This window comes from Camelus bactrianus, chromosome 4, assembly GCF_048773025.1.
Source record: "Camelus bactrianus isolate YW-2024 breed Bactrian camel chromosome 4, ASM4877302v1, whole genome shotgun sequence".
NCBI classification, from domain to species: domain Eukaryota; kingdom Metazoa; phylum Chordata; class Mammalia; order Artiodactyla; family Camelidae; genus Camelus; species Camelus bactrianus.
Window position 1 is genome coordinate 84124720 of NC_133542.1, and position 24452 is coordinate 84149171.

General features: G+C 54.1%; 1 protein-coding gene and 1 long non-coding RNA gene across 6 annotated transcripts in view; one reads left to right on the plus strand and one right to left on the minus strand.

Moving 5' to 3' along the window:
• The window catches only part of FGD3 (FYVE, RhoGEF and PH domain containing 3), a 56825-nt gene extending 48253 nt beyond the window's left edge, over window positions 1–8572 (plus strand). For 3 of the 4 annotated variants that reach the window (XM_074362997.1, XM_074362996.1, XM_045504603.2), the window contains 4 exons: window positions 5121–5243; window positions 5515–5649; window positions 7221–7367; window positions 7653–8572. In XM_074362997.1, the coding sequence (XP_074219098.1) occupies window positions 5121–5243; window positions 5515–5649; window positions 7221–7367; window positions 7653–7868 (621 nt within the window). In that variant the 3' untranslated portion in view covers window positions 7869–8572. The remainder of the gene's footprint in view (window positions 1–5120; window positions 5244–5514; window positions 5650–7220; window positions 7368–7652) is intronic. The other variant, XM_074362998.1, reaches the window with a different exon arrangement.
• Window positions 808–24403, minus strand: LOC141577540 (uncharacterized). 2 transcript variants are annotated; one of them, XR_012506707.1, is made up of 3 exons: window positions 24269–24402; window positions 21655–21767; window positions 808–895 (listed from the first exon to the last, which is right to left on the minus strand). It is a non-coding gene; the product is annotated as an uncharacterized LOC141577540 (long non-coding RNA). The 2 variants fall into 2 exon arrangements; XR_012506708.1 differs by lacking the exon at window positions 21655–21767 and having other exon boundaries at window positions 24269–24403.
• Between the last annotated feature and the right edge of the window lie 49 nt (window positions 24404–24452).

A 24452-nucleotide genomic window follows, 5' to 3' on the forward strand; every position in this document is an offset into this window, starting at 1 on the left:
GGTAGCCCCTGTGGCCTCCCTGTGCTCTCAGCAGCTGTGCAGTGCTGTTGAAAAGGCCCCAAGAGCCGGGGTTCTGCCCCTGGGCTCAAGTGCATGTCAGGGCTAGAAGGCAGGACGTGGTCCAGCCGCCTTACCACTGACCGCTCCCACCTCAAGCGCCCTTGGGGTCCTCACCTGGAAAACAGGACGGGTGGGGTCACCATGAAGGCAGGTGGAGGGCTGGGTCTGCTGGGCCATGGCAGACCCCGTGGATGGCCGAGTTCCGCTTGTCTCCCTGCTCCTCCCCTTCCCCACGCCCCTCCCCCCTCCCCCCTCCCCTCTCTCCTTGTGTCTGGTCCCCAGCAGTCCTGAGACGTGGAGCAGGAGCCCTGAGTGGGGGCGGAAAGCTGTGACTCAGGGCTGCAGTGTGGCTGGAGGCCAAGGCCAGGTAGCAGGGGTGGCCTTGGGTAGGACATGGGGCTGTGGAGAGCGTTGGTACTGCTTGTCCGGTCTGTGCCACCCATTCACCCACAGCGCTCTGTGGTCCTAAGCTGCGTGGAGCAAACTGAGAGGGGCCCAAGGCCATCTTACACCCAGTGTCCATGGGGCCAGGGGTCATGAGGTGGAGGAGGAGCGGGATGGCGGGGTGGGGTCTCGGGCAGAGCAAGTGTTCCCATCACCCTTGGGGGAGTCAGCTGGCCCCAGGGCCCCAGTGCCTCGCAGCGGTGGGGCCCAGAGCGGAGACGACGGGCAGAGGCAGCGCAGCTGGGAAGCACAGGCCAGGATCTGCGCTGAAACGTCGACATTAGTGCACGCGGGCTGCTGTGACAAGGTACCACAGACATTTACTCTCCCACAGTTCTGAAGGCTGGAAGTCCAGGATCAAGGTGTTGGCAGGGCTGGTTTCTCATGAGGCCTGTTGGATTAAAGAAAAGCACACAACGTAAGAGTTGTGAGTTAAAGTTTTATTCAAGGTCTTACTGAGAACTGCAGCCCGGGAGACAGCTCTGCTCCCCAGAGGTAGGGGAGGAGCCAGTATATATGTGAATTTTGGGGCTGGGAAATACATAGAGTTGAGCATACATCTTGGTAAAGATTATTGCTAATCACAAAGAACAGATGCCTCAAGTTAATGATTTTAGTGCTTTTCTATGTATGGGAAAATGCAAGAAGCTGCGGTCACTGAAATTCTCTCTGACAAACATCTAACTGTCTAGGCGCCTGTGTGTCCAACGCACAGAGTACCTCGTCTTAGGTTTTCATCCTGAATTCCCGTCAGGGTGCACTGTCGTGGGTCACTGCAGTGGTTGCGACCTAACCCTTTTGGGGGTAGTGTCTCCCCAACATTATTTATTCATTTATTTATGTATATATATATTTATTGAAGTCTAGTCAGTTCCAGTGTGTCAGTTTCTGGTGTACAGCATAATGTTCCAGTCACACATATACATACATATATTCCTTTTCATATTCTTTTTCACTATAAATTACTACAAGACATTGAATATAGTTCCCCATGCTATACAGTATGAACTTATCGTTTATTGGATTTTGTGAGAATCCCCCTGTATTTCAAAGCGAGAGACATTCTGCCAGAATTCAGTAGGTGTTCTGTGCGATTCAGTGGGTTTGTAGATGTAATTTTTTTTTCAAATTTTTAATTTATTTATTATTGTATTATTTAATTATTTTATTTTGCTTGGGGGTGGGTAATTAGGGTTTATTTTTAGCGGAGGTCCTGGGGACTCCGTGCATGCCAAGCACGTGCTGTACCACTGAGCTCTCCCCTCCCACTGCAGGTGTAATTCTTGGTGTATTTGTGGGAGAGGGCGGATCTGTGAGTTTCTCTGCTCCAACATCTTGGCACCTCCTCCACGACTTAACCCTTTCACAACTGGATGATGAGTGACACTCTTTGCTTTTTTGTTCACAGGCATCTCTCCTTGGCATGTAGATAGCCATCTCCCCGCTGTGTTCTCACAGTGTCTTCCCTCTGTGCGTCTGTGTCCTAATCTCCTCTTCTTATATGGACACCAGTTACACTGGATTAGGGCCCACCCTAGTGACCTCATTTTACCTTCATCACCTACTTAAAGGCCCTCTCTCCAAATACAGTCACATTCTGAGGTGCCGTTCTAGAACCACAACCTACAAATTTGGGGGACACAATTCAACCCATAACAACGTCCATTGCACAGGCCCCTCGTTTCTGCCCTCTTCACCCCCAACCAGTGCATATCTTTCTCCTTAAACTTGCAGAGTTTATGTTCAACATACTTTTAGCTGATTTTGTTCAAATTTTTATTATGGAAGTTTTGGACACAGGCAAAGAGCTATAACAGACAGCAAGCCCCCCACACCAGCCTGGAGCAACTTCAACTTTGTGCTGTTCGTGTTTTATCTGTCTTCTCTCCCCCAACGGACACACACTCTTGTTTCCTCTGAAATATTTTAAAACAAATCTCAGACCTCATTTTATTCTGCTCAGAAAACTTATTTTAAGTGTTTCTCTTTTAAACACAAAGTGTTTCTGGGCCTCAGTTTTCTCGTCTGTGCAGGGGGGAGGCTGGGACAAGCACTGCCATCGGGGGGAATCCCATACTCCGCTGTGGCATTTCTTAAAATCTTAAGTTTGTGGTGAATTGACTGCTTTCTGCTGGGACTCCAGCCCCTTACCCATCCAGAGAGGAAATGCTGGGGTTGGGGGGATGCTGGGTGGTTCAAGGCCAGGAAGCTATCTCATCAAACAATGGGGCATTTCCGGAGGGCATGGAAACATGCAAGAGCAATCATCAAAAAAATGGTCAGGACTTGTGCTGTGATGGGGCTTGGGGCCAGGAAGAGGTTCCTCACCCCGCTTTATAAATGAGGAAACTAGGCTTAGAGACAAGTGACGGGTGTAGGGTCTCACGCCTGATAAGGGGCGAGCAGGGGCCTGGGAGCTGTCCCTCACCGGTCACTGCTCCTAATCAGATGGAGAAACATAATCAGCCCCGCTGAGCCCCCACCCCAGCCTCACACCGCATGCTCCGTGCCCACTCCCACACTCGCTCCCCCCTCCTGCTTACTCCCCAAGCCCTTGCATTAGGTGGAGCTGGGGTCCTGGACACGACTGATGGCACTGTGGCCCGAGGTTACCTCACCCAGCTCTCAAACCTCTGTCCACAGGGCAGGGGGGACCCAGTCCCTGATGGGGGTATGAGGCGGGGTTGGGGTGGGGCTGGTCATCAAGTGGCTGGTTTGCTTTCTTTTATTGTTTGCTTGTTTTTGTTTTTTTAATTAATAGACTTTATTTTTTTAGAGCAGTTTCGGGTTCACAGCAGAATTGAGCAGAAAATACAGAGAGTTCGCACATAGCCCTCCCCACCCACACATATGTACTCCCCTACCCTCAGCATCCCTCATCAGTGTGGCATGTTTGGTACAATCGATGAACCAACATGGACACATGATTATCAACCAAAATCCATGGTTTACATGAGGGTTCATTCTTGATGTTGTACATTCTATGGGTTTTGACAAATGCATGACATGTAGCCACCACTATAGTATCATGCAGAATAATTTAATAGCTGTAAAAATCCCTTGCGCTCCATCTCTTCATTCCTCCCTCCCTCCCTCTCCCCAAACCCCTGGAAACCACGATCTTTTATTGTTTCTGTAGCTCTGCCTTTTCCAGAATGTCACTTGGTTGGAATCGTACAGTTTGTAGCCTTTTAAGACTGGCTTCTTTCATTTAGTAATGTGTCTTTGAAGTTTCTTTATGTCTTTCATGGCTTGATAGATCATTCTTTTTACTGCACATATATTTTTAAGCTTATGTATATGTACTGTTCATTGTTTCTAAGAACGTTTAGAGCTTTAGCTTTTTAAACCTACATAGTTATCAAAGGAATAAAGCCAACCACAAAATAAGAATTAATTCAAAAAGATACATACTTGTTCATTGGTTTTCTTCTTCTTTCATAAAATGTTCTTGTTGAACAATTGAGAAAATCCAGATAGGACAGTCAGATAAGAGTAACTCTACTCCAAACAGCCGATAGGACCATCTGGGTGGTCTCCAGTCTTTTTCCATGCACACACTCCTCTTTTTGGTGTAAATATTATATGCTACTACGCGTTACTTTGCAACTTGCTTGCTTTTCTTAGCAGTGTAACGCGACATTTTTAAATAGTCTTTTAACATGTTGCCTTGAAGTCTACCTCTCATGCATGATTTGCATACCTGTTCCTTAGCTTTGCATCAGATTTTTAAAAATTTTTGCTAACGTGTTTAACTATGAAAGGAATAAACACTTTTTTAAAAAAATGTAAAGTGTTAGAATAAAATGAAAAGCCCTCTTGCCCCGCTACCTGCCTTTCCCCAATTCCTCTTTGCTCTGAGCAGTTTAATGTAGTTCTTATAAATCTTTTCCAAACCTTACACCAAACAGCTTGTTTAAACTTAAAAATATTTAATAGTGTGTTCTTGTGACTTGTCTCAAAGATCTTTTAACTTCTGTAAACACAAACCATATTATGTTTTATGACTTTGTGCTATTTCTCTTGCCTTGCTGAAAGGTGTCAGCACTGCCTTGCTTTGTGGGAGGCAGAGGGGACTACAGCCCCTGACTCTGCTCCGCCACCCCCGGCGAGCGCTCTCACGTGTGTTTGGGTGGGTGAGTGCACACGCCTGAGTGCCTAACATGGAGCAGGCACCATGCTCTGGGGCCCAGTGAAGGACAGAGCATGGAAGGAAGGGCCACCTGGCCGGACACTGGCTGCAGACACCCAGTCCGTGGCATCTGGGCTTCTCTGCAGATCAGGGGCCGTTTCCTCCAGTGCCTTTTCCATTTCCGGTGTTTATCTTTGCAGACACGCCAGGTTAAGTCACTGACCTCTGTGTAGGGCCAAGTCATTCCAGGCATAAGGATTCTATTCCTGAGATAATTGGGATCCCCAAAGAATCTCACTCCGTGTGACAGCAGGGCAGCTTCTGGGGAGCGAGGCCGGGCAGGCGGCCATGGCCAACGGGGCTCCTGGTTAATTTCCTTCTGCACGTGAGGCTTTCTTGCCCTGCGTGTGTGTTGCCTGTGGATCATGCAGCTGCCGCTCTGCACATGCTGGGAAGCTGACTGCACCCGTTTGCCTCCCCACAGCTGGAGCCCAGGAGAGGGTCCTCTAAGACCAGGCGTGACAAGGAGAAGCAGGGCTGCAGGAGCTGCGGTGAGACCTTCAACTCCATCACCAAAAGGAAACACCACTGCAAGTTGTGCGGGGCGGTGAGTCCAGATGGGAGGAGGCCGGCTGCTGGGGTCTCCATGTGCGTAGTTCCTCCTCCCAGCCTCCTTGCCAGGAACACAGACCCCTGGCCCTGGCCCCTCCAGGCAAGAAGGCAGGTCCTGGAAGCCCAGCGGGGGCCAGCCTCGAGGTGTCTGCCCTTCCCCTCCATGTTCAGTTATGTCTCTTCTGGTCCTGCGGCCCTTCCAGCCTCCTTCTGGAGAGTCTTCTGTCCCTGGGGTGGGGGGGTCACAGATGTCCTCTGTCTTGCAGGTCATCTGCGGGAAGTGCTCCGAGTTCAAAGCCGAGCACGGCAGGCAGAGCCGTGTCTGCCGAGAGTGTTTCCTGATGCAGCCAGTGGCCTCCTCCCGCTCCGAGGAGCACGGGGAGCCCAAGCAGAGCACAGAGGTGGGTGGGCTGGGTCCTGTGAGCCTTCCGGACACAAGCCCCCAGTCCCAGCAGCCTGCGGAGACTGGGCTGCCAGAGCTGTCGGCTTCCCTGGAACCCGGAATGGTGGGGCTCAGTGGGGTCCATAGGGCGCTGAGAGCAGCCAGCAGCTGAATGCCAGATATCACGTGTGTGCACATTGGGCTTCTCAGCCCACCACAGCCGAGGGCTTGGGAACCATTTGCACCTAGGAGTTAGAGGTGTATCAGTCAGCTCCTGCTATGTAACAAATACCACATACTGGGCAATTCAAACATCAGAAACTTGTTTCCTCACAGGCCTGGAGATTGGAAGCTGGAGATCAAGGTGTCAGCAAGCTGGTTTCTCCTGGGGCCTCTCTCCTTGGCTTGTAGATGGTCGTATTCTCCCTGTGGCCTCACATGGTCTTCCCTCGGTGGGGGTCTGTGTCCTAATCTCCACCTCTTATAAGGACACCAGTCACATTGGATTGGGGCCCATACATATGACTTCATTTTAACTTAATTACCTCCTCAAAGGCCCCATCTCCAAACATGGTGCGGGGGAGGGTTAGGGCTTCAGCACATGGATTTGAGGGCAAACAGTTCAGCCCATAGCAGATGGGGACAAGTGTCATCTTCATTCATGGTCACTTTGATTGGAGGCCTGGAAGCCGCATGGAGGGGAGTGCTCCCGTGCTTTGGCCAAGCCATTCAGGGCCAAAGGGGAGTGAGGACCAGCCTCCTTCTCTCCTACGATCCTCCTGAGGGTGGCTGCTACCTTCCAGATCCTCTTTCAAGGGCACTGTCCCTTTTTGATGAGGTGACAGGGAAGCTGGAAAAGAGAGAATGTGCCTTTCCAAAAAAGCACATTTTTCCATTCTCTCCATGGCCAGCTACACATCGGGGTCTTCTAGGAGGCTATTAATAATGTCAGTTTCCCTCCTCAAAGGTCTCTGGGAGGGTCATCTAGGTGGGCCAGGGCTCTGGTGGAGCCTCAGTTAGGGTTTCTGTACACCTTAGAGGTCAAATGCATCAGTATGTTAGAACCGAGTGTAGGATTATCTCAATAGAGGAGAGAGGAGCCCGTTGCACGTGCCCTTGGCCCCCTCATCCCTGCACTTTAAACACTGTGTCTGGGAGACCAGGTCCTAGGTCCAAGCAGAGACCAGCTTCACCAGATGTGTCTGAGGGGCTTCCTGATGATGCAGGGGTTGTGTTCATGACTGCTCTAAACACATCCGCAGTGAGGGAGAGGTGTGTGAGTGTGTGTGTGTGTGTGCGTGTGTGTGTACAGCTGAATCATGAACCACATTCTGGTTCCTTGCTGTTCTATTTTTTCATATTTTATCTTTATTTCTGTCCTGACACTGCTGGTGGTCTCACTTCCTCAAGGGTCCAGCCCAACCCCAGGTGGCCTTGCGGTGACCCTGGAGAGGTCAGGCCGGCCCAGGCCCTTGTCCACTCTGTCTCCCCCTCCTGCTGTCTCCCCCCCAGAGCCTCGGCCCTGGTGCTCCCCCAGAAGAGTGCCGCTTGCAGGTGAGACTCCACCTGACTTGTCCTCTGTGTCCCCAGAAGCCAGTCTCTGAGGACGCCCCGCCCAGCCTGCTCTGCGGCCCCCTGCAGGTGTCGGATGGTAGCACAGCCTGGAGCAAGGTGTGGGCTGCAATCCCTGAGTCGGACCCCCTGGAGCTGGTGCTGCACCTGCAGGGAGGCAGCCAGGTGTGTCCTCTGTCCCGGGGGCCATGCTTGGGGTGGGGTTGCGGGGTGGTGGTGGGGGGTCCACTCTGCTCTGACAGCTCAGAGCCTCAAGCCCAGGGTGCCTAGGTAGGCCTGGGCCATGCTGCCTGGGACCAACCCCACTTGGAGGGTGGCTTATGTGACCGTAGTACCTCAGTTTCCCCGACTGCCCAGAATCACCCCTCTGCCGCCCACTCATGGGAGCTGTGTTTTTGCGATGCCAGAACTCCTCCCCTGGGATGCTGACCCTTCTCTCCTCTGCTGCAGGATGGCCAGCTGCTGCGTGCCATCCCCCTCTCCGGCTGCAGAGTGAGTGTGCCGGACCCCGCGGAGAGGCCGGGTGCTGGGCACGTGTGGCAGCTGCAGCAGGCCCGGGAGTCCTTGTACCTGAGCGCCTCGTCCGCCGAGCTGCAGCAGCAGTGGCTGGAGGCCCTGAGCACAGCAGCCCGTGGGCCCTCGGCCCAGGCCCCAGAGGGCCCGTGAGCTGAGTCTCTGCTGCATCTCTGGCTGTACACCCACCACGACAGGGTCGGTACTCACCTGAGAGGTGGCGTCGAGGCCACATGCAGGCATGAAGGGAGCCTGGACTGCTAAGGGGCCAAAAGGTCACATGGCACTTGGCCCTGGAGGGTCCCTCCAAGTCAGAGAGGAGAAAACTGAGGCCCAGAGAGGGGCAGCCACCTGCCTAGGGTCACCCAGCACATTCCTCGAAGAGCCAGGCCTCTGTCCGCAGGCCCAGCACTGCGACTCAGAGTGGGGTGTGGGGTGACTGTCAAGTAACCCTGTCTGAATGGGCCAGGCAGGGTCACCTGGCACCGGAAGACTGAAGGAGCCTCCTGGGTGGTGTCCAGGGACACTTGGTGGATGTCAGCAGTCACGCCACCCCTCCTGACGGTTGCTCATCCATCTATACCGTCTACATCCATGTGAGCTGAACTGTAACTGGCCCGCCAGACTCAGGCCCCCTCCTCTTTCGTCTCCAGGCCACTAGGCACAGCCCTGTGCTGCCCCGTAGCTCACCACCCCATTTGCAGATGCCCACGGGGGCAAGTGGTGGGTTCCTGAAAACTACAGGGCGACCACACCGGTGTCGTGTGGGGGCCTGAGATTTGTGCCTGCGTTCCCTGGAGGGCAGTGGACAGTGCTTATCTGCATAAGTAAATGCTGGCAGCCAACAGGTGGACACAGCTTTGGCGCAGTCTCCGCATGGTGGGCCTGCTGGTGGTTGGATGGGGAACAAGGGTGACAGGGGCACAGCCAGTAGTGGGGGCCTAGACCCCCACCCAGGCCTGCAAGTTGCAAGTCACTCCTCCTGTGGGGACCCCAGGGCTCAGTGGCATTAGACAGCGGGGCCTCAGACAAGGTGCCATGCCTGGAGACCGGCTCTGCATCCCTGGTCCTGCTAATGAGGTGGACAGGGCCATTTGCTCCTGTAGCAGGGGGAGCCAGGCTTAGATATGGGACCACGGAGTGCTGGGCCATCAGAAAGGGCTATTTGCACCAGAGCCCTGAGGGCCTTGGGATACAGCACAGGGATTTAGGCACTAACAACTGAGGGATGTCCAGTCTCTTGAGACCTTTATCCCTCTAACATCCACAAGGCACTCTGCAGGGGTGCCTGTCACTGCCCACCTATGGGCAGACTTTCAAGGCCCTACCTGGGGGCTGAGAGGCCCATCGTGGGAGCCAGAAATGGGTGACTAGTCACAGATGAGGCAGGGGTGGGGCCCAGGTGAGGAGTGACAGGGCATAGGTGAGGTGGGGCACAGGTGAGGTGGGTGGGGTCCAAGTGAGGTACTCAGGGCACAGGTGAATTGAAGGTGAGACCCAGTTGAAGTGGGCAGGGCTCAGGTGAGGTGGGCGGGGCCCAGGTGAGGTGGGCAGGGCCCAGGCGAGGTGGGCGGGGCCCAGGTGAGCTTATGCGTGAGCCAGCACCGTCCTCCACGTGCCTGGGTGCTGCTGCAGCTGCATGCCTGCTGTGTACCTGGGCCCGAGTCCTGCACTTGAGAGAGCTCTCCACCCTGCAGTGGGTGTTCTGACCCTGCTTGACACAAGCAACCTGTCCACTGGGAAGGGGAGGCCAGGCCCTTCCAACTGTGCTTTTGCTCAAGGAAATGCAGCAAAGTCCCTGCCTTTGTCCCTGCCCAAGGGCAGGGACAGTGTGTGTCAGAGGCAGTGAAGGGACTTGGGGCCCAGCTGGCTGCTTTCCGCTGGTCCTGCCCCTTACCCCTGCTCCACCCTCTCTGTCTCATGCATTGACTGAGCACCTACTACATATGGTCGGGCCTAGTGGGGCTCCTTCTTAGGGTCAACTCTGCAATACTTCAGTCTCACCACAACCCCAGGGTGTTCCCACTCACAGCTGAGGGAACTGAATCACAGAAAGGATGCCCGCGAGAGTCCCACAGTTCCAGACCAAGTGGGCAGCTGAAATGGACCCGCTGGGCATGGTGGCACCCTGCTGGGGTCTCAGGGGGCAAGACTGGCATCCACACCCAGGGTCCCCACTGTGGGTTCCTGCCCAGGGTCCCATGGCTGGTTCCCCAGGGAGCTCCCTGTGCACCAGGGCAGAGCTGAGCCCTCTCCTCTCCTACCCAACAGCTGGGGGGGCCAGGCACACAGGTTCCCACAGTCATCTCAGGAGGATCCTGCCCTCACTCGGCACAAGGGAAGGTGGGTGAGGCGGGCATCCTGCCCCTAGCAGCTCGGGGTCCACCAGGACGTCATATTCCATCTCATGGTCCATCAGAGAGTGTCCTGGGCCAGCTGCAAGGGTGAAAGCAGGAGGTGTCCCACAGGCTGTGGCTGCAGCAGGATCGTGAAAAATGTCCTTGCCGCCCGTTTTGGACAGTGCTAGCCCCTGAGGACACAGAGGAAAGGAAATCCCTCCATTTGGAGCCTCCGTTCCCATTGAGAAGAAAACGTGCGGCCACAGGGGAGGAAGGGGAGGGGCATGATGGCCGGGAGGGAGGTCCCTGGGCACCCCACCTCTGACCGACGCCCTGGAGGAGGGGTTGCAGGAAGTGCGTGGGCCAAGGGCAGGACCACTGAGGCCTGGAGGAGCCAGGGGTGCACGGTGAAGGGCAGAGAGAGCCTCGGGGAGACAAGGCCTGGCTGTGGGGTCTCCTTTTGAGATGCTCTGGGAGGCGGGAGCCGGGGGGCAGGCTTGGGGACCTAGATCCAGCTGGCTGCGATGAAAACGACCAGGGCAGAGATGGAGACGGGGCCCAGTGTCCCCAGCAGGTCTCAGAACAGACCCCTGTGATGGGCACACCGAAGGCCAGCAGTAAGATGGGGGAGCCTCTGCCCAGTCTCCACACAAGGCATGGACCTGCGTGGCCAGAGCATCCAGCTTTTCAGGAGATGAAAGACACTTGGATGTTCTTGTGACATATCCTGAAAAATGTTAACAATTACTGTGCAGTCTTAAGTCATAGGGTGGGTGGCCAGTGCCTGGCTCCAGAAGGCAGGTCTGTCCCCAGGGACCCTTCCGACTGAGGGCATCTGGCCTGCCTACCCCCTCTGGATGCCCCAGTAAGGACTGTGAGACATGGGCCGCCTGCCCAGTCTCCACACCATGTGTCTGGGTGATCCTTGGGCCTGGCTTCTTCCCACCCCGCCTCTGGCTGCCCTCATCTTGCCCCCATAGCCCGGGGCCTGGGCACACTATACTGCCCATCCTCAGAGGGTGGAGGCTGGATGCACCCTGGCTTTCAGCCTCTCCACCACCCTTCCTTTTAGATCTGCTCCTCCTCCTCAAGTCCAGCCCCCAACCCTGCAGGACAGGAGGGCCATCCCCTGGATGGAGGGAGAAGGGAGTGCAGTGGGCTGAGCAGGAGGTAGCTCCTGGGCTCTCTAGGGTCCTAGAGAATGCCAGATGGGGCAGGAAAGGGTCTGAAGTACCCAATCATCACAGGAGCCAGAGGCCTGAGCTGAGGGTCTCCTGTGCCCCCAGGGGCTGCTGCCTGCTCAGCCTGGGGAACACCCATCCCCACTAGGTCCAGAGGGGGATGCTGGCCGTGTCCCTCACAGTCCTGGGAAGAGGAAGGAGCCAGCGTACACAAGCACCTGCTGCAGGCAGGCACCCAGCCCAGCCACTTCCTGAAAAGAATTAAAACTCAGGGGGCATCTTAGAGGTAGTGAAACCAAGGCCCAGAGAGGGAAATACACTTGCCCAAGGTCACACTGTGAGTTAGGGACCCAGCTGGGAGGCACTCATTCACTCTTCATCAATTTCTTCATGCAGCAGCCACAGCTGGCATACCTCCTGTGTGCTGGGCACTGGGGTGCTGGCTACTCGGATTTCTAGGACTGGGGGATCAGACAACACCCTGTAGCCTCTGGCCCTACCACACTTCCAGCCTCATTTTCTCCTGCCCACCTCTCCCCTCTACTGCTTCTTCCCCACCCCAGATCACCAGGCTCCAGCCACTGGGCCTTCAGAACACACCAGTCTCCTTCCTACCTCGGGGCCTTTGCACATGCTCTTCCCTCTGCCTGGGGGCTTCCTGCAGGACTTTGCAAGACTCTGCTCAATGTACCTCTGCAGAGAGCCCTCATCGCAGTCTCTCTACTTTTTTGTTTGGGTATTTTCTCTCTGTTTAACCTCTGTCTCCTCATCTAGAACTGAAGCTCCGAGGGCAGGATGAAGCACCTACAATAGTGCCTGGCACATAGTAGGTACTCAGTTAATATCTGCCAACAGCTTTCGTGGAAGCTCAGGGACTTTGTTCTTGTCATGCACTTTGGGTCTGGAATCCTCCTTTAACAGACACAAAAATTGAGGCTGATAGAGTGGCAGTGGCTACCTAAGGCTATAAAGGCCCAGTGCTCTCCTGCCTCCTCTGAGGTCCCCAGGTCTCCGGACATAGAGCCAATTCCTCTTCAGACATCTGGTCCCATTGCAGAGACCTGCACACTCAGACCCAGAGGGGCTGCCACACCCCAGGAAATCAGCAGAGGGGCATTTGGACCCAGGTGGGTCCGACTCACACCGGTGCCCATCCTTCACCACCCTCCCAGGGGACAGCAGGACACCGTGCACGTGGAAGTGGCAGGATCGGCCCCCGAAGCCCCAGCTTACCCTAAACGTCAGAGCCCAAGCCTTGGGGGGCTCCAGCCCTCATCCCCCAGATGCTCAAAGGGCCATCCCACCTCCTGGGGTCTGACAGGGCTCTGGAACCCAAGTCCCTCTGAGCAGCCAGTCCAGGTGCTGAGCATCTAGGGAGGAAGGTGGGCTCACCTCCCCAAAAGCCACTTACAGTGTGTCTGCAGATGAACTCTGTCTGAACAATCCTTCCGGGAGGCCCAGCTGATAACTGAGGGTGGCTGTGTTGTGGACCTCAACCACCCATTCCTTTCAGTCACCCCATCTCCTTGTGGGGTCTCCCACAAGGTGGTCCTGGGAGGTTCCAGGTGGTCACAGGGGGTTCTAGGTGGTCCTGAGGGCCCCAGGTGGTCCCTGAGGGGCTCCAGGTGGTCCTGAGGGGTTCCGGATGGTCCTGAGGGGCTTCGGGTGTATCTGAGGGGCTTAAGCTATCCCCAATGGGTTCCAGTTTGTCTCAAGTGGTCCCAGGGGATCCCAGGTGCTCCCAAGGGGCTCCAGGTGTTCCTAGGTATGCCAGACCAGAGGGACTCCAGGTGGTCCCAAGGCAGCCAGCTGTGACAAGAGGCCAGGCTGCTTCCTGGTCACAAACCCTCCCACACCCACCACTGCTCCCCCGTTTATGAGAGAGGAAACCGAGGGCCAGAGAAGTGGGTGGGACCAAGGCAGCCATGGGGAGCAGCCAAGTGCCCACCCCACATTCTGCACATTCCATCCTAGAAAGCTGGCCTTGCCTGCCCTCCTGGCCACAAGGCCCACCAGGCCCAGCCCTGCTGACCCAACGGATTTCTGGGCTTGGTGCCCTGCTCACAGGTGCAAAGGTCCGATGGAGGCCCTTGCAGCCCCAGGAAGGCTTTGTCCCCGGCTCACTCACACTATCTCCCAGCCTGCAGTTTCCTTTCCCTCAAAACCTGGCTGTGCTCAAGCCCCTGCCTGCTGGGCTTCAGTGACCCCTGATGGGAGCATCCTGAGGGTCCCTGAGCATGGTGGCACACCCACATTGCTCTCTCACCCCTGTCCCACCCTCCTGATGGCCCCTCTGTGCTGTCCCCAAGCCGGACTCATTCCCCTCTGACCAGCAGGGTGACAAATACCAGATCGTGCCTAGGGAATTTTCTGCAGAGGAGAAGAGCTGCCAGCTTGGGTGGACCACCTGGCCCCCAGATCCTGGAAATGAAAGGTATATAGAGAAAGGACTCCATCTCGGCCTCCTGCAGCAGGGGCTCCCTGACCAGCTCTCCTGCTCCCTCAGCCAGGGTTGGTCCAGGATGGCCATGTGACCCAAGACAGCCCCCGACCTCAGGGGTGGAGGTGAGTCATCTTGGAATGGGACGTAAGGGCTTCCCGGGGAGCCCAAACCAGGATGGGAGACCAGGCAGGAAGGACCCCATCTCTGATATCACCTGACACAGCCATGAGAGAGGAAAGTTCATCTGGTGTCCAATTCCTACCACCCCGCAGCCCCCGTCTGCAGGGACCAGCCTGCATCCCTCTCCAGAATGTCCTGCCTTGACCCTATCTTCCCACCGGAGTCTAGGCTGGCAGTGTCCCTGGGAGGGACAGAACCCTCCCCTTTCCTGCAGGGCCGGGCGTCTGGCCTTCAGCTCTCCAGTTCTGCCCCCTGGAAATGCACAAGCCCCTGTCCTGTCAACGTTCATCCCGGAGACGGAGCTCTACTTCCCTGCGCCCTGTCAGAACTCAGGGAGCAGATCATAGCCTCTCGCAAACGGCATCTGAACCCCATAGGAGCACCGGAAACCTAGCAACGGAGCAGCCCACCCACCTCAAGGAAAATTATTGGGGTCATTCGCAAGGCATCCCACTTCCCAGAGGCAGGGAGTGGCCATTCCCCGAGTGCGGATCTAAGCCTAGAGCCCCACAGCATTCTTTCCTCTGTCCTCCCAAAACCTCTGAAGAAAGGGGCCATTATCATCCCCATTCACAGAGGGGTCACTGCAGCTCAGCACGGAGAGCCATGTCCTAAGTGGATTCCCGGTAGCTCAGAGAAGGGGGGCCGTGTCTTAGGTGGGGCCCCAGTAGCTCACAGCAGGGGGCCTGTGTCTTAGGTAGCTTTTTCCCCCGTAGCAGACCCTGCTATGCAGATTGAATGCAAGGAATTTACTTGGGAGGGAACTAGGAAAAATAGGGGGGGGGGGTGGAGAACGAGGCAGAGAAGGGAAGAAAGCAACACAAGTTGGCTTCCTGGGTTAAATGGTGCCCCCTCCCCCAAGTTCATGTCCACCTGGATCCTCAGAACATGATGTTATTTGGAAATAATTTCTTTGCAGATGTAGTTAATTAAAGTGAGGACAGAGCGGGCCCTAAATCCAATCAATGACTGGTGTCCTTAAAAGGCAGAGAGGACACACAGGGAGGGCCTCGTGATGGAGGCAGAGACTTGGCACTATGCAGCTGTGAGCCAAGGGACACCAGAGGCCACCAAGAGTGACCAGCAGCTGGAAGAGGCATGGGCGGATCCACTCCCAGAGCTTCTGGTGGGGAGCGCAGCCCTGCTGACACCTTGATTTCAGACTCCTGGCCCCCAGAACTTTGAGCGGATAAATTTTTGTTGTTTTAAGCCACCAAGTTTGTGGCCATTTGTACAACAGCTCTAGCAAACTAAAACAGGGTTTGCATCTGGAGGGGGTTCTCCTGTAACAGATACCTAAAAGTGTGGGTGTGGCTGTGGAACGGGGTCACATGTAGATGCTGGCAGAGTTTTGAGGCACATGATGAAAAAGGTCTAGATGTCCTTGAAGAGATTATTGGTAGAAAATGGACAATAAAGGAGATTCTGGTAAGAACTCAGAAAGAATTGAGAAAGAATGTAGAAAAAGGTTCTATTGTCTCAGAGAACGCATAGATGGTCATGAACATAATGCTAGTGTAAGTTTGAACATGTAAGGTGCTTCTGGTGAGGTTTCAGATGAAAATGGAGAACAGGTTACTGGAAACTGGAGGAAAGGCCATCCTTGCTGTGAAGCGGCATAAGCTTGGCTGAATTGTGTTCCAGGGTTGAGTGGAGAGTAGAAATTGTAACACTCAGACCTTACGGAATGAACTTGGATATTTAGCTGAGGAAATTTCTGAGCAAAATGTGGATGACATGGCCTGGTTTCTCCATGCTGTTTGTAGTAAACTCTGAGAGGAAAGAAAGAAATTGGGGAAGGAACTGTTAAGCAAAAAGGAACCAGCATTGATGATTTGGAAAGTCCTCAGCTTGTTAAAATTAGGAAATTCACTGTTTGGAAAGTTGTGGGCTAAAGAGAACACCAATGGTGCTGTGGGAGAACCTACCGTGGAAGAAGTTAGGTACATGACTTGTGGGTCCACTCGGCCATCTCAGTGGAATGCAGAAACAGAGATGGGGTTATTCAGGAAAGATCTGTGGCGCCTCTTATCTGACAGTGTGGCTCCCTGTGAATTACACAGAAGACCAACAAGGTTTTTGAGATTGTCACACCAGCAGAAACTCTGCCAGCCTGGAGTGAGAGGCCCAGAGGTGGAATGAAAGTAAAGGAAGGATGGCTTGGAGGGCAAAGCCACGAATGCAGAGGCAGAGACCAGAGAAGGCGGGGCCCAGAGAGCAGGGCCACCGTCATGCAGCCAAAGGACGGCGCTTCAAGCCACAAAGGAGTATTCTCAGGCCTTGAAATCTACTGGAACTTGCACCACTGGGCTTCAGACTTGCTTTGGACCAGTGACTCCTTCATTCCTTCCTTTTTCTCCCTTCAGCAATGGGTTAAGACTGTGAGAGATGTTGGGATGGAGTATTTTGAAAGTGGGACCAAAATAACTTTTGAGGGGGTCAGAGGGGGTCAGACTGTGATGGGTTGAAGAGTGCCCCCCCAAATTCATGTCCACCTGGAATGTCAGAATGTGACATTATTTGCAAGTAAGGTCTTTGCAGATGTAATTAGTAAAGAGGAGGTCATCCTGAACTAGGGTGGTCCCTAAATCCAGTGACTGGTCCTTGTAAGAAGAGGGAAAGGACACACAGAGATGTGATGGTGGAGGCAGGGATTGTAGTGGTGCAGCCACGAGCCAAGGAACACCAAGGAACACCAACATCTGTCTGTTGTCTTTAGCTTCCTGATTTGTGGTACTTTGTTGTGGTGGCCCCAGGACACGGATACACAGGGTGTGTTATCAAGCAACTTAGGTCTGGAGGAAACTGAAGCTTGGCTTCAGGGGAAGCCTGTGTGTCACTCACTCATCCCTCCCAGCAGAGACCCCAGGACAACACTGGCTTTTTAGACCTGCCACAGTGAGGGGAGGCGAAGCACTCACCACGGGAAACGGTGGGTCTTCTCAGTGCAAAGGTGTTAGGGAGGACTTGAGTAGGGTTTGGGCTCATGTAAGGCGATTTTGAAGAGGGCTCAGGGAAGCAGGGCTGGATTGGATGCTGTTAGGAAATGGGGCTTGGTCTATGCTTGAGTAGCAATGAATTTTATTAGAAAGTGGAAAGAATGAAGGGAAGCAAGAGATGTTGGTAACAGAGCAGTGGCCACTTATATGACCACGGTAGGGACAACTGACATTCTTATCATTTGCCCTGTGACTTTGTGTTTTTCATGCCTAGAGAAGGTTATGAAGTTGTACTGTTTCTTTGTCTCACAGAGTGACCTTGTCTGATGCTAATGTTCTGTGATTGTTTATATTCAACAGGAGAGCCCCCTGGCCCAGCTTCCTCACAATGCAGAACCATCACCTCAGAGCTGTCCTGCCTGCCGAGGGGCCAGGGGGCTGGGAGCACAGTGCACCACGCAGGGCCACACGGGGAAGCACCAGGGTTGCTCATGGGGCAGGGGGAGAGGGGGAGATGTGGCAAGGGCCTTTATTGTGGTTTCCACAGGAAGGAACAAGTGAGCAGGGTGAGCAGGCTTAGGATTGGCCAGTTTGAATAATTTCAGTGGGCTCCTGGCCCTGGGGTGACTAGGGTGGGTGGACAGTGGCCCAGGGTGCGAGGTGGTTGAGGTGTGGGCTCCGTGTGGGTTGGCTTGCATACGAAAGATGTGCTGAAGGTAAGTCCTTTACTGTCTCTAGGAACTGGAGGCCATTCCTCCAGGGTCAGCATGGCCTGTGTCAAAGCATCAGAACACAGGAAATAAAAGACATGACTAACACAAGACCCCAGAGGGAGCCTCAGGAAGCTGGGAGCTGGGCTTAGCTGAGGAGACACAGTGGGAACAGGCAGCATCTGCCACAGAGGACCTGCCCAAAGTCACCACGGCAGCATCAGGGTTTGAGCTCAAGGTCATTGATGCCAAATTCCACAATCTGAGCCATAGCTTGATTTGGTAAGTGGAGAGAAAAGAAGAGCAGGAGATTGCCCAAGGCGGCACCAACATTTCCTACCTGGACCACCTCTCATTCTCAGATTCCTCAAACCATTAGCAGGTCTGGCTCCTGCACTCCAGGTGCAGTCTGTCTACTGCAGGGGGAAGGGGTGGACACAAGCCCATGGCCTGCCCCAAGCCAGCCTGGGTAAGCAGGGCGTCCTTCCTGGAAGCAGTGGCACTTGAGTGACGTGTGGAAGCAACAGCAGAGCCACAGGGCTGAGTAGAATGGGAGGAAATTCAGTTTTACTGAGAGCTTTACCCCTGGGCCCTGAGAACCGAGAGATCACAGAGGCTGGCAGCACGGGGCACAGAGCCAGGCAGGAGCAGGTATTCAACGACTGCGTGGAATGAAATAGGGAATCAAGAAAGAGCTGGGCAGGGACCTTTTAACCCAACCACCCTTTGAGTCTGGCTTTGATAGATGGTGACCGTCAGCAAAGGACCCGTGATAAAGGGGCACATTCCCCACCGAGGACAGCAGTGTTCAGTTGACAGGTTGTCCACTGCACAGGGGCCCCAGTGAGCACAGAGATGCACAGAGATCCAGCCCAGGCACTATCCAACCTCAGGGTCTTGGCCTTCACTGAATGGGCCCTCCTTGAGCCTCTCAGAGGAGCGAGAACCAAGTGGTCTCCAGGAGGGCTTGGGACCATGGGGGTACTGGGGGCAGAGGATTAAAGAGTGCAGCCATATCCGAGAGCCACGTGAGGCTGGACGTACCTGGGCTGAGCCGGGCCTCAGTGAGCGGGAAAACCCATGTATACTGTCATTGGGACTCCACACATGGGCTCCTTGAGAGATGACCTCATCTCTGGTTATGGGCTCAGCCTACCTGCCCCTAGAGAGCATCGTTATGGCCCCGGGCCAGACAAATCAAGTGTACACTCCTCTGAACAGTTCAGAAAATGCAGACAAGCATCAAAAACACAGACATCACCCGTATCCCTCATCAGCACTTAGCATGATGCACCTGTGTTTGGGTCGGCTTGTCCATGTCTGTGTTTTATCAGAACTCAGCAAGTTCACACATATATTTGAGGTCTGGATCTGATCTTAGTTCTTCCATTTGGAATGGCTTTCTAGTGTGCAGGTACCCGTCAGACACCCAAGAAGAGTCTGGGACAATCTGGCCTAGTGCTTGTGCCCCCGTGGTGGCCCTCAAGTTTGTCGAGGAGAGTCTGTCTCAACCTTGAACCTGAGCCCCACAGCTGCTTGATGAGTAATGTACAATGGCAGAGACATTCCGGACCAAGGCCCGAATGAACAGGCAGTTTCCACTCACTGTCTTCAGGAACGCTTGCCCCTGGAAGACAGTACCAAGCTGCCCTGTGGAGAGGGGTCGACACCCAGGGGTGAGCCCTCTCCAGTGGAATCTCACTGTGGAGCAGAGCCAAGGTGCTGAGCCCTGCCTGGACTGCAGATTCATGAGCAGAAATGACTGTTGCTGTTGTAAACAGTATCTGTGGTTATGCAGACACAGGTTCCCGGAACCCAGACCCATAGAACGCCTCTGCCTGGCACAGTGATTGGCCCAGGGATGAGCACATGGTCCCATCCATCTCTGGCATGACGTGATGGGATGCTGGGAGAGTTGCTCCCCTGCTCTGGGATCCTGGGCCTCAAGGGCTTCCCTCAGTATGCTGAAGCTGCCAGCAGCCATCTCCTCTGGGTTGACATTGGGTTTCTATCCCTTGCAGCTGACTAAAGCAGCTACTAAGCAAATGTGTGACTCACAGGCCTGAGACTCAGTTTATAATCTGTAAAATGGGGACAGCAAAGCGCTGATGATGATTACTGGAAAAGCACAGATGTCAGCATAGGGAGTGAGGGGGCAAGGGCAGGTATGCAGCCTATGGAGCTCAGAGCAGCACCTTCCTTCCTGCTCTCTGCTGTCCCACCCCTCCTGCCAGCCCTGACTATGGTCACACATGGACTCGCACTGTACATCACATCCTTCCTTTGGCCTCAGTGGGAGGAGTGCTAACATGCCCATCTTGCAGGTGGGAAAACTGAGAGGCACAGAGAGCGAGAATGTCAGGCCCCAGAGGCTGGGCCTTGGGGAGAAGGTTTGAAACAAGCTGTGTTGCTCGGGGCAGACCCTTCCCCCAGGCCTCAGTTTTCCCATCTGTGAAACAGGAGCCCTCCAAGCAGCTGGCCCAGGTCAGGTCTCTCCAATCTGTCCATTTGGATGGCCTTGGCCAGCCTTCCAGGCCTTGTGAGAGGCCACCCCTAGGAGGCCCAGGGAATGCCTCCGCACAAGGCGTGTGCCGGGCCCCAAGCCTGGGCCTCTGAGGTGCCCCTGAGCCATAGTCTTGGCAGGTATGGCTTGGGGAAGCTGGGGAGGAGACTGGAGCCCACAGAGAGGGAGCGGCGTACCCAAAGTCAACCAGCAGGGTGCAGAGGTAGCTAAGATAACCTGAGAGGCCACAGGGTCCGTGTTAGGCAGGGGGAGGTGGGTAGGGGAAGCTGGCAGGGAGCAGTGGGGACAAGGAGAGGGCGGAGTGGAGACGCTCATTCTTCTGTGACTGGGGATTCCCTCCGTGCTGGCTGGGCAGGTGCGTGGTATCAAAGAAGCTTAACTGGCTCATAATCACTAAGCCTCCGGATTGCCCCAAACCTGCCTACGCACATCTTACTCCAGGCTCACCTAGGAACAGCTTCTGGCTGTGAAAACACACCCCTGTCTCCAGGGCAGGGGTGGGGAGGCTGCCCAAACCCTGTCATTATGACTGGGGCCTCAGGCCACAGTAACGAGGCACCATCCAATCAGGCAAACGGCCTTCTATGGGAAAGTTCTGCTCTTCTGAGCCTCAGTTTCCCCATCTGTAAATGAGGGGTCAGTCTATGTCATTTCTGCCAGGTAGAATTCAGAACTGTCCTGCAAATGTGTATAACCATTTCCATGTACCCCACCCTTAAACTCTTTTATTCATTTCCTGTTTTTTGATGAAAGAATGGATTCATGCTCATTGTAGAAAATTCAGGCAACACAGAGAAGAGTCAAGAGGCAGGAAAAAAATGATCCACAGTTTAGCTAACCAGAGGTGGAGGAGGAACTCTGGAAGCAGTGCATCAGGGTTTGTCCCTCCTGTGCCCACTGTCCTGACATCTGAGCAGGCCTGGCATGCAGGAGGGACTGATCCTATGTGTTCTGTGAATCCATCACCTGCTTTCATCCACCCTGGGAAGGTGCACAGCCTGTGGGCCTGCCCCCTCCCAGGTGCCTTGCTGCCCGTCTCCCAGCCATCACTGTGAACATGTGGGTGGCGGCTTGATGTCACCTGGGGTGACTCACCTGTCTCCCTCCGGAAAGCCAAGGAAAGACTCGCCTGTGCAGGCCTAAGGCCAGGGGGGACAGCCCAGCAGTCAGAGCCTGGGCCCTGACGGGGAGTGGGCTCCAGGCAAGGGCTCCCCTATAGAAGGGGACCGGCTCTTGCCTTCCTGTGGAGCAGACAGAGGACCGGTGTGCGCGAAGGATGCCAAACAGCCTGGCAGAAAACATTTTTGGGAAAATTCTTCTCTCCCGAAATACCCAGCTCATTGGAGCTACAAGTTTAGATTACTTTTAAAAATAATAGCTCTTAATTAAAAAGGGTAATTTTAAAAAAAAGAGGCAAAGTCCATGAGACTATCTTACTTCCTTGACTCTCATTTTGCGATGGAACTTTCTGGATTTGGTTGGTTATGAGAGATTTTAAGGATAAAAATCTCATTTTTCTATTGAGTGGGAGCAAAAGTGCAGAACATTTAAAGAAAAACAAGCATTTTACATTTCTACAGTTATTATCCGATTTGAGGAAAACACATCAATAAACACCCCTACCTCCAAACAGGCTTATGCACCGTACCCCTCAGGCTACCACGCCCTGTGGTCCCTGTGTCCAGCAAGTCAGGCTGAGGAAGGCTCTCTGGGACAGCCAATACTCCACCTAAGCCCTGAGGGAAGAGGAGACCCTCAGGCCAGATCATCATCATCCCCTCAAAATCTCTGGCAGCTTGCATGTAAGCCAATTTTACAGAGTGGAACACTGAGACCCAGAGCTTTCAGACCCCTCTCCCTTCACCAGCCTCTCTGGTTCCTTCCTGCCAGTTCATTCGTTCAACAAATGTTTGCTTGAGTATACTATGTGCTCCTAGCTGCAAAGTGAGATGGGGAGCAGGTAATGGGGTGAGGCCTGGACCACCAAATGCAGAGAGGCCAAGGCTTGGATCAGTTCCTCAGGTGTCTGCTGGGTTCTCCTTGCCTCTTCTCCAGCTGCCCACGCATTTCCTCCACCAGAGGAGCCATATGTCCTCTCTGCTTCATAGGCCTTGAAGTCACATGGCACAGAACAGCTCTGTCTGGGCAGGGCATCAGGGAGGGCTCCCTGGAGGAGGTGGCTGAGGCCTGAGGGCAAGGAGATAACAGCCAGACAGGCCAGGACTTGGAGAGCTGGGGGGAATGTGGGTGTGGCAGCAAGTCCAAATACTGGTGGGGTGGAGAATGTGTGGCCCAGTCGATGCTCTATCCTCAGTCACATCACTGTCTCCCTCACCTTGGGAGGGTGGGAGGATTTTTTTCATTCCTCAGATGAGACTATTAAGGCTCAGGCACAGGATGCCTGTCAGAACTGCCATCCCTAACATGGATGGGGGGCGAGGTGGCGGTCCAGTCAGTCTGCATCTGTGGTGGGCTGAGGGCCTTCTTCCCTCCCTGGCCTCAGTTTCCCTCCCTGCACGTGGTCGTGTTGCTGGTGCTCTCCAGGAGCATGCCATTCCCCAGAAGCCCCAGAAAAGGTGGATGGGGAGGCCTAGATCAAGGTTCACACTGGCTGAGTTTCCTCCAGAACCAAGCCCAGTGCCTCCCACTGCTTCTGAAGATGACTCTGATACAAGTGGGTGTTCTGAGGCATGACAGGCTGTATGGTTTCCTACAGGCCACCCCCAGTTCCCTAATAGCACAAATGGAGGCCAGCACCACATGCTTGAACACCCAGAACATGAAACCATGCCCCAGATGGCCAAGAAAACATGCTGTCTCCCTCTTGATATGTTATGGGCTGTTACAGGCTGGACTGTGTCCTCCTCAAAATTCAAGTGATTAAGTTCTAACCCCTAGTATCTCAGAACATGATCTTATCTTGAGACAGGGTCTTTATAGAGACAATCAAATTAAAGAGAGGTCTTTAGGGTGGTCCAATGGGACTGACATCCCTACAAAAAGGGGAAATTAAACAATCTTATGGTTACTGGGGAAAGGTGGTGGGAAGGGATAAATTTGGGAGTTTGAGATTTACACATGTTAGCCACTATATATAAAAATAAATTTTTAAAAAGTTTCTTCTGTATAGCACAGGGAACCATGTTCAATATCTTATAATAACCTTTAATGAAAAAGATATGAAAACGAATACATGAATGTATATGCGTGACTGGGACATGTGCTGTACACCAGAAATTGACACACTGTAATTGACTATAATTAAAAATAAAAGCAAATATTGAACCCTTCCAAGATAAAGAAGTAAGGGGGGATCAGACAAAGGGACAAAAGAGCTGTGTGAAAACTGGAATGATGCTACCACAAGCCAAGGAACATTCAGAAGCTGGGGAGAGGCCTGGAACAGACCCTTTCCAGCGCCTTCAGAGGGGGCACAGCCCTGCCAGCACCTTGATCTCAGACTTCTGGCCTCCAGAACCCTGAGACTACACATTTGTGTAGTCCTAAGGTACCCAGATACGAACATGCTTGGCTCATATAAAGGGAAATAAAGTCATCATGTGTGACAAGCCTAAAATGGGAATTAGATACTATGGGGTGAAACAACTCTGACCCAGGAAAGGGGAGGGCTCTTATGTATCATCAGCTTCTACCAACATTTAGCTTGGTCAGCATTCCTACTCTGATGATGGAACCACATGTCTATCTTGGTCACCACTACCCAGTCTAATGGGGAATAAACTCAGTGATCCATCATTAAATGAGTGCAGACCAAGATGGACCCAGGGATTCTCCGTTTTACTAGGTAGTGGAGATCAAGTTAGATCCAGGAATCCACCATTAGACTAGGTAGTGTAGACCAAGATGGACATGAAGGATCCATTATTAGACCAAGATACACCCAGGAACGCTCCACTCACTTTCCCCCGGCTCTGCCAGGCTGGTCACCTGATCAGAGCCGCCCACAGATACCACGGCTGGGTCGTCGGTGTCTCACAGCTCCCTGGGCGGTTGCCTGGGCTGGGCGGGGTCCTAGGAAGAGGAAGGGGCGGGCCGAAGCGCTGAGCCTAGATGGGGGCTGCTGCAGTGGGAACTGAGTAGGAGGCTGAGGGCAAGGAGAGGGCCGGTCTCCCTCACCGGGTGTGCTCGTGTGAGCCCCGGGCTGGATCCTGGGGGTCTGAATCCTGCCCCTACGACCCGGGGGTCCCTCACTGAGGACTTACAACATGACACTCACCACAGAGGGGCTGACTCACAGTGACACAGATGGGGTCCATACGTGCTGCTCACTGAGAACACCTGGTCTGGAGGATCCGGGCCGTCGGAGGGGCTGAGGCAGAGGGCAACGCCTGCGCAAGGCCTTGGAGCGAGACTTAGCGCTCCGCGGGCTTTGCCCCTTGGGGATTTGGGCTCCCCTGGGG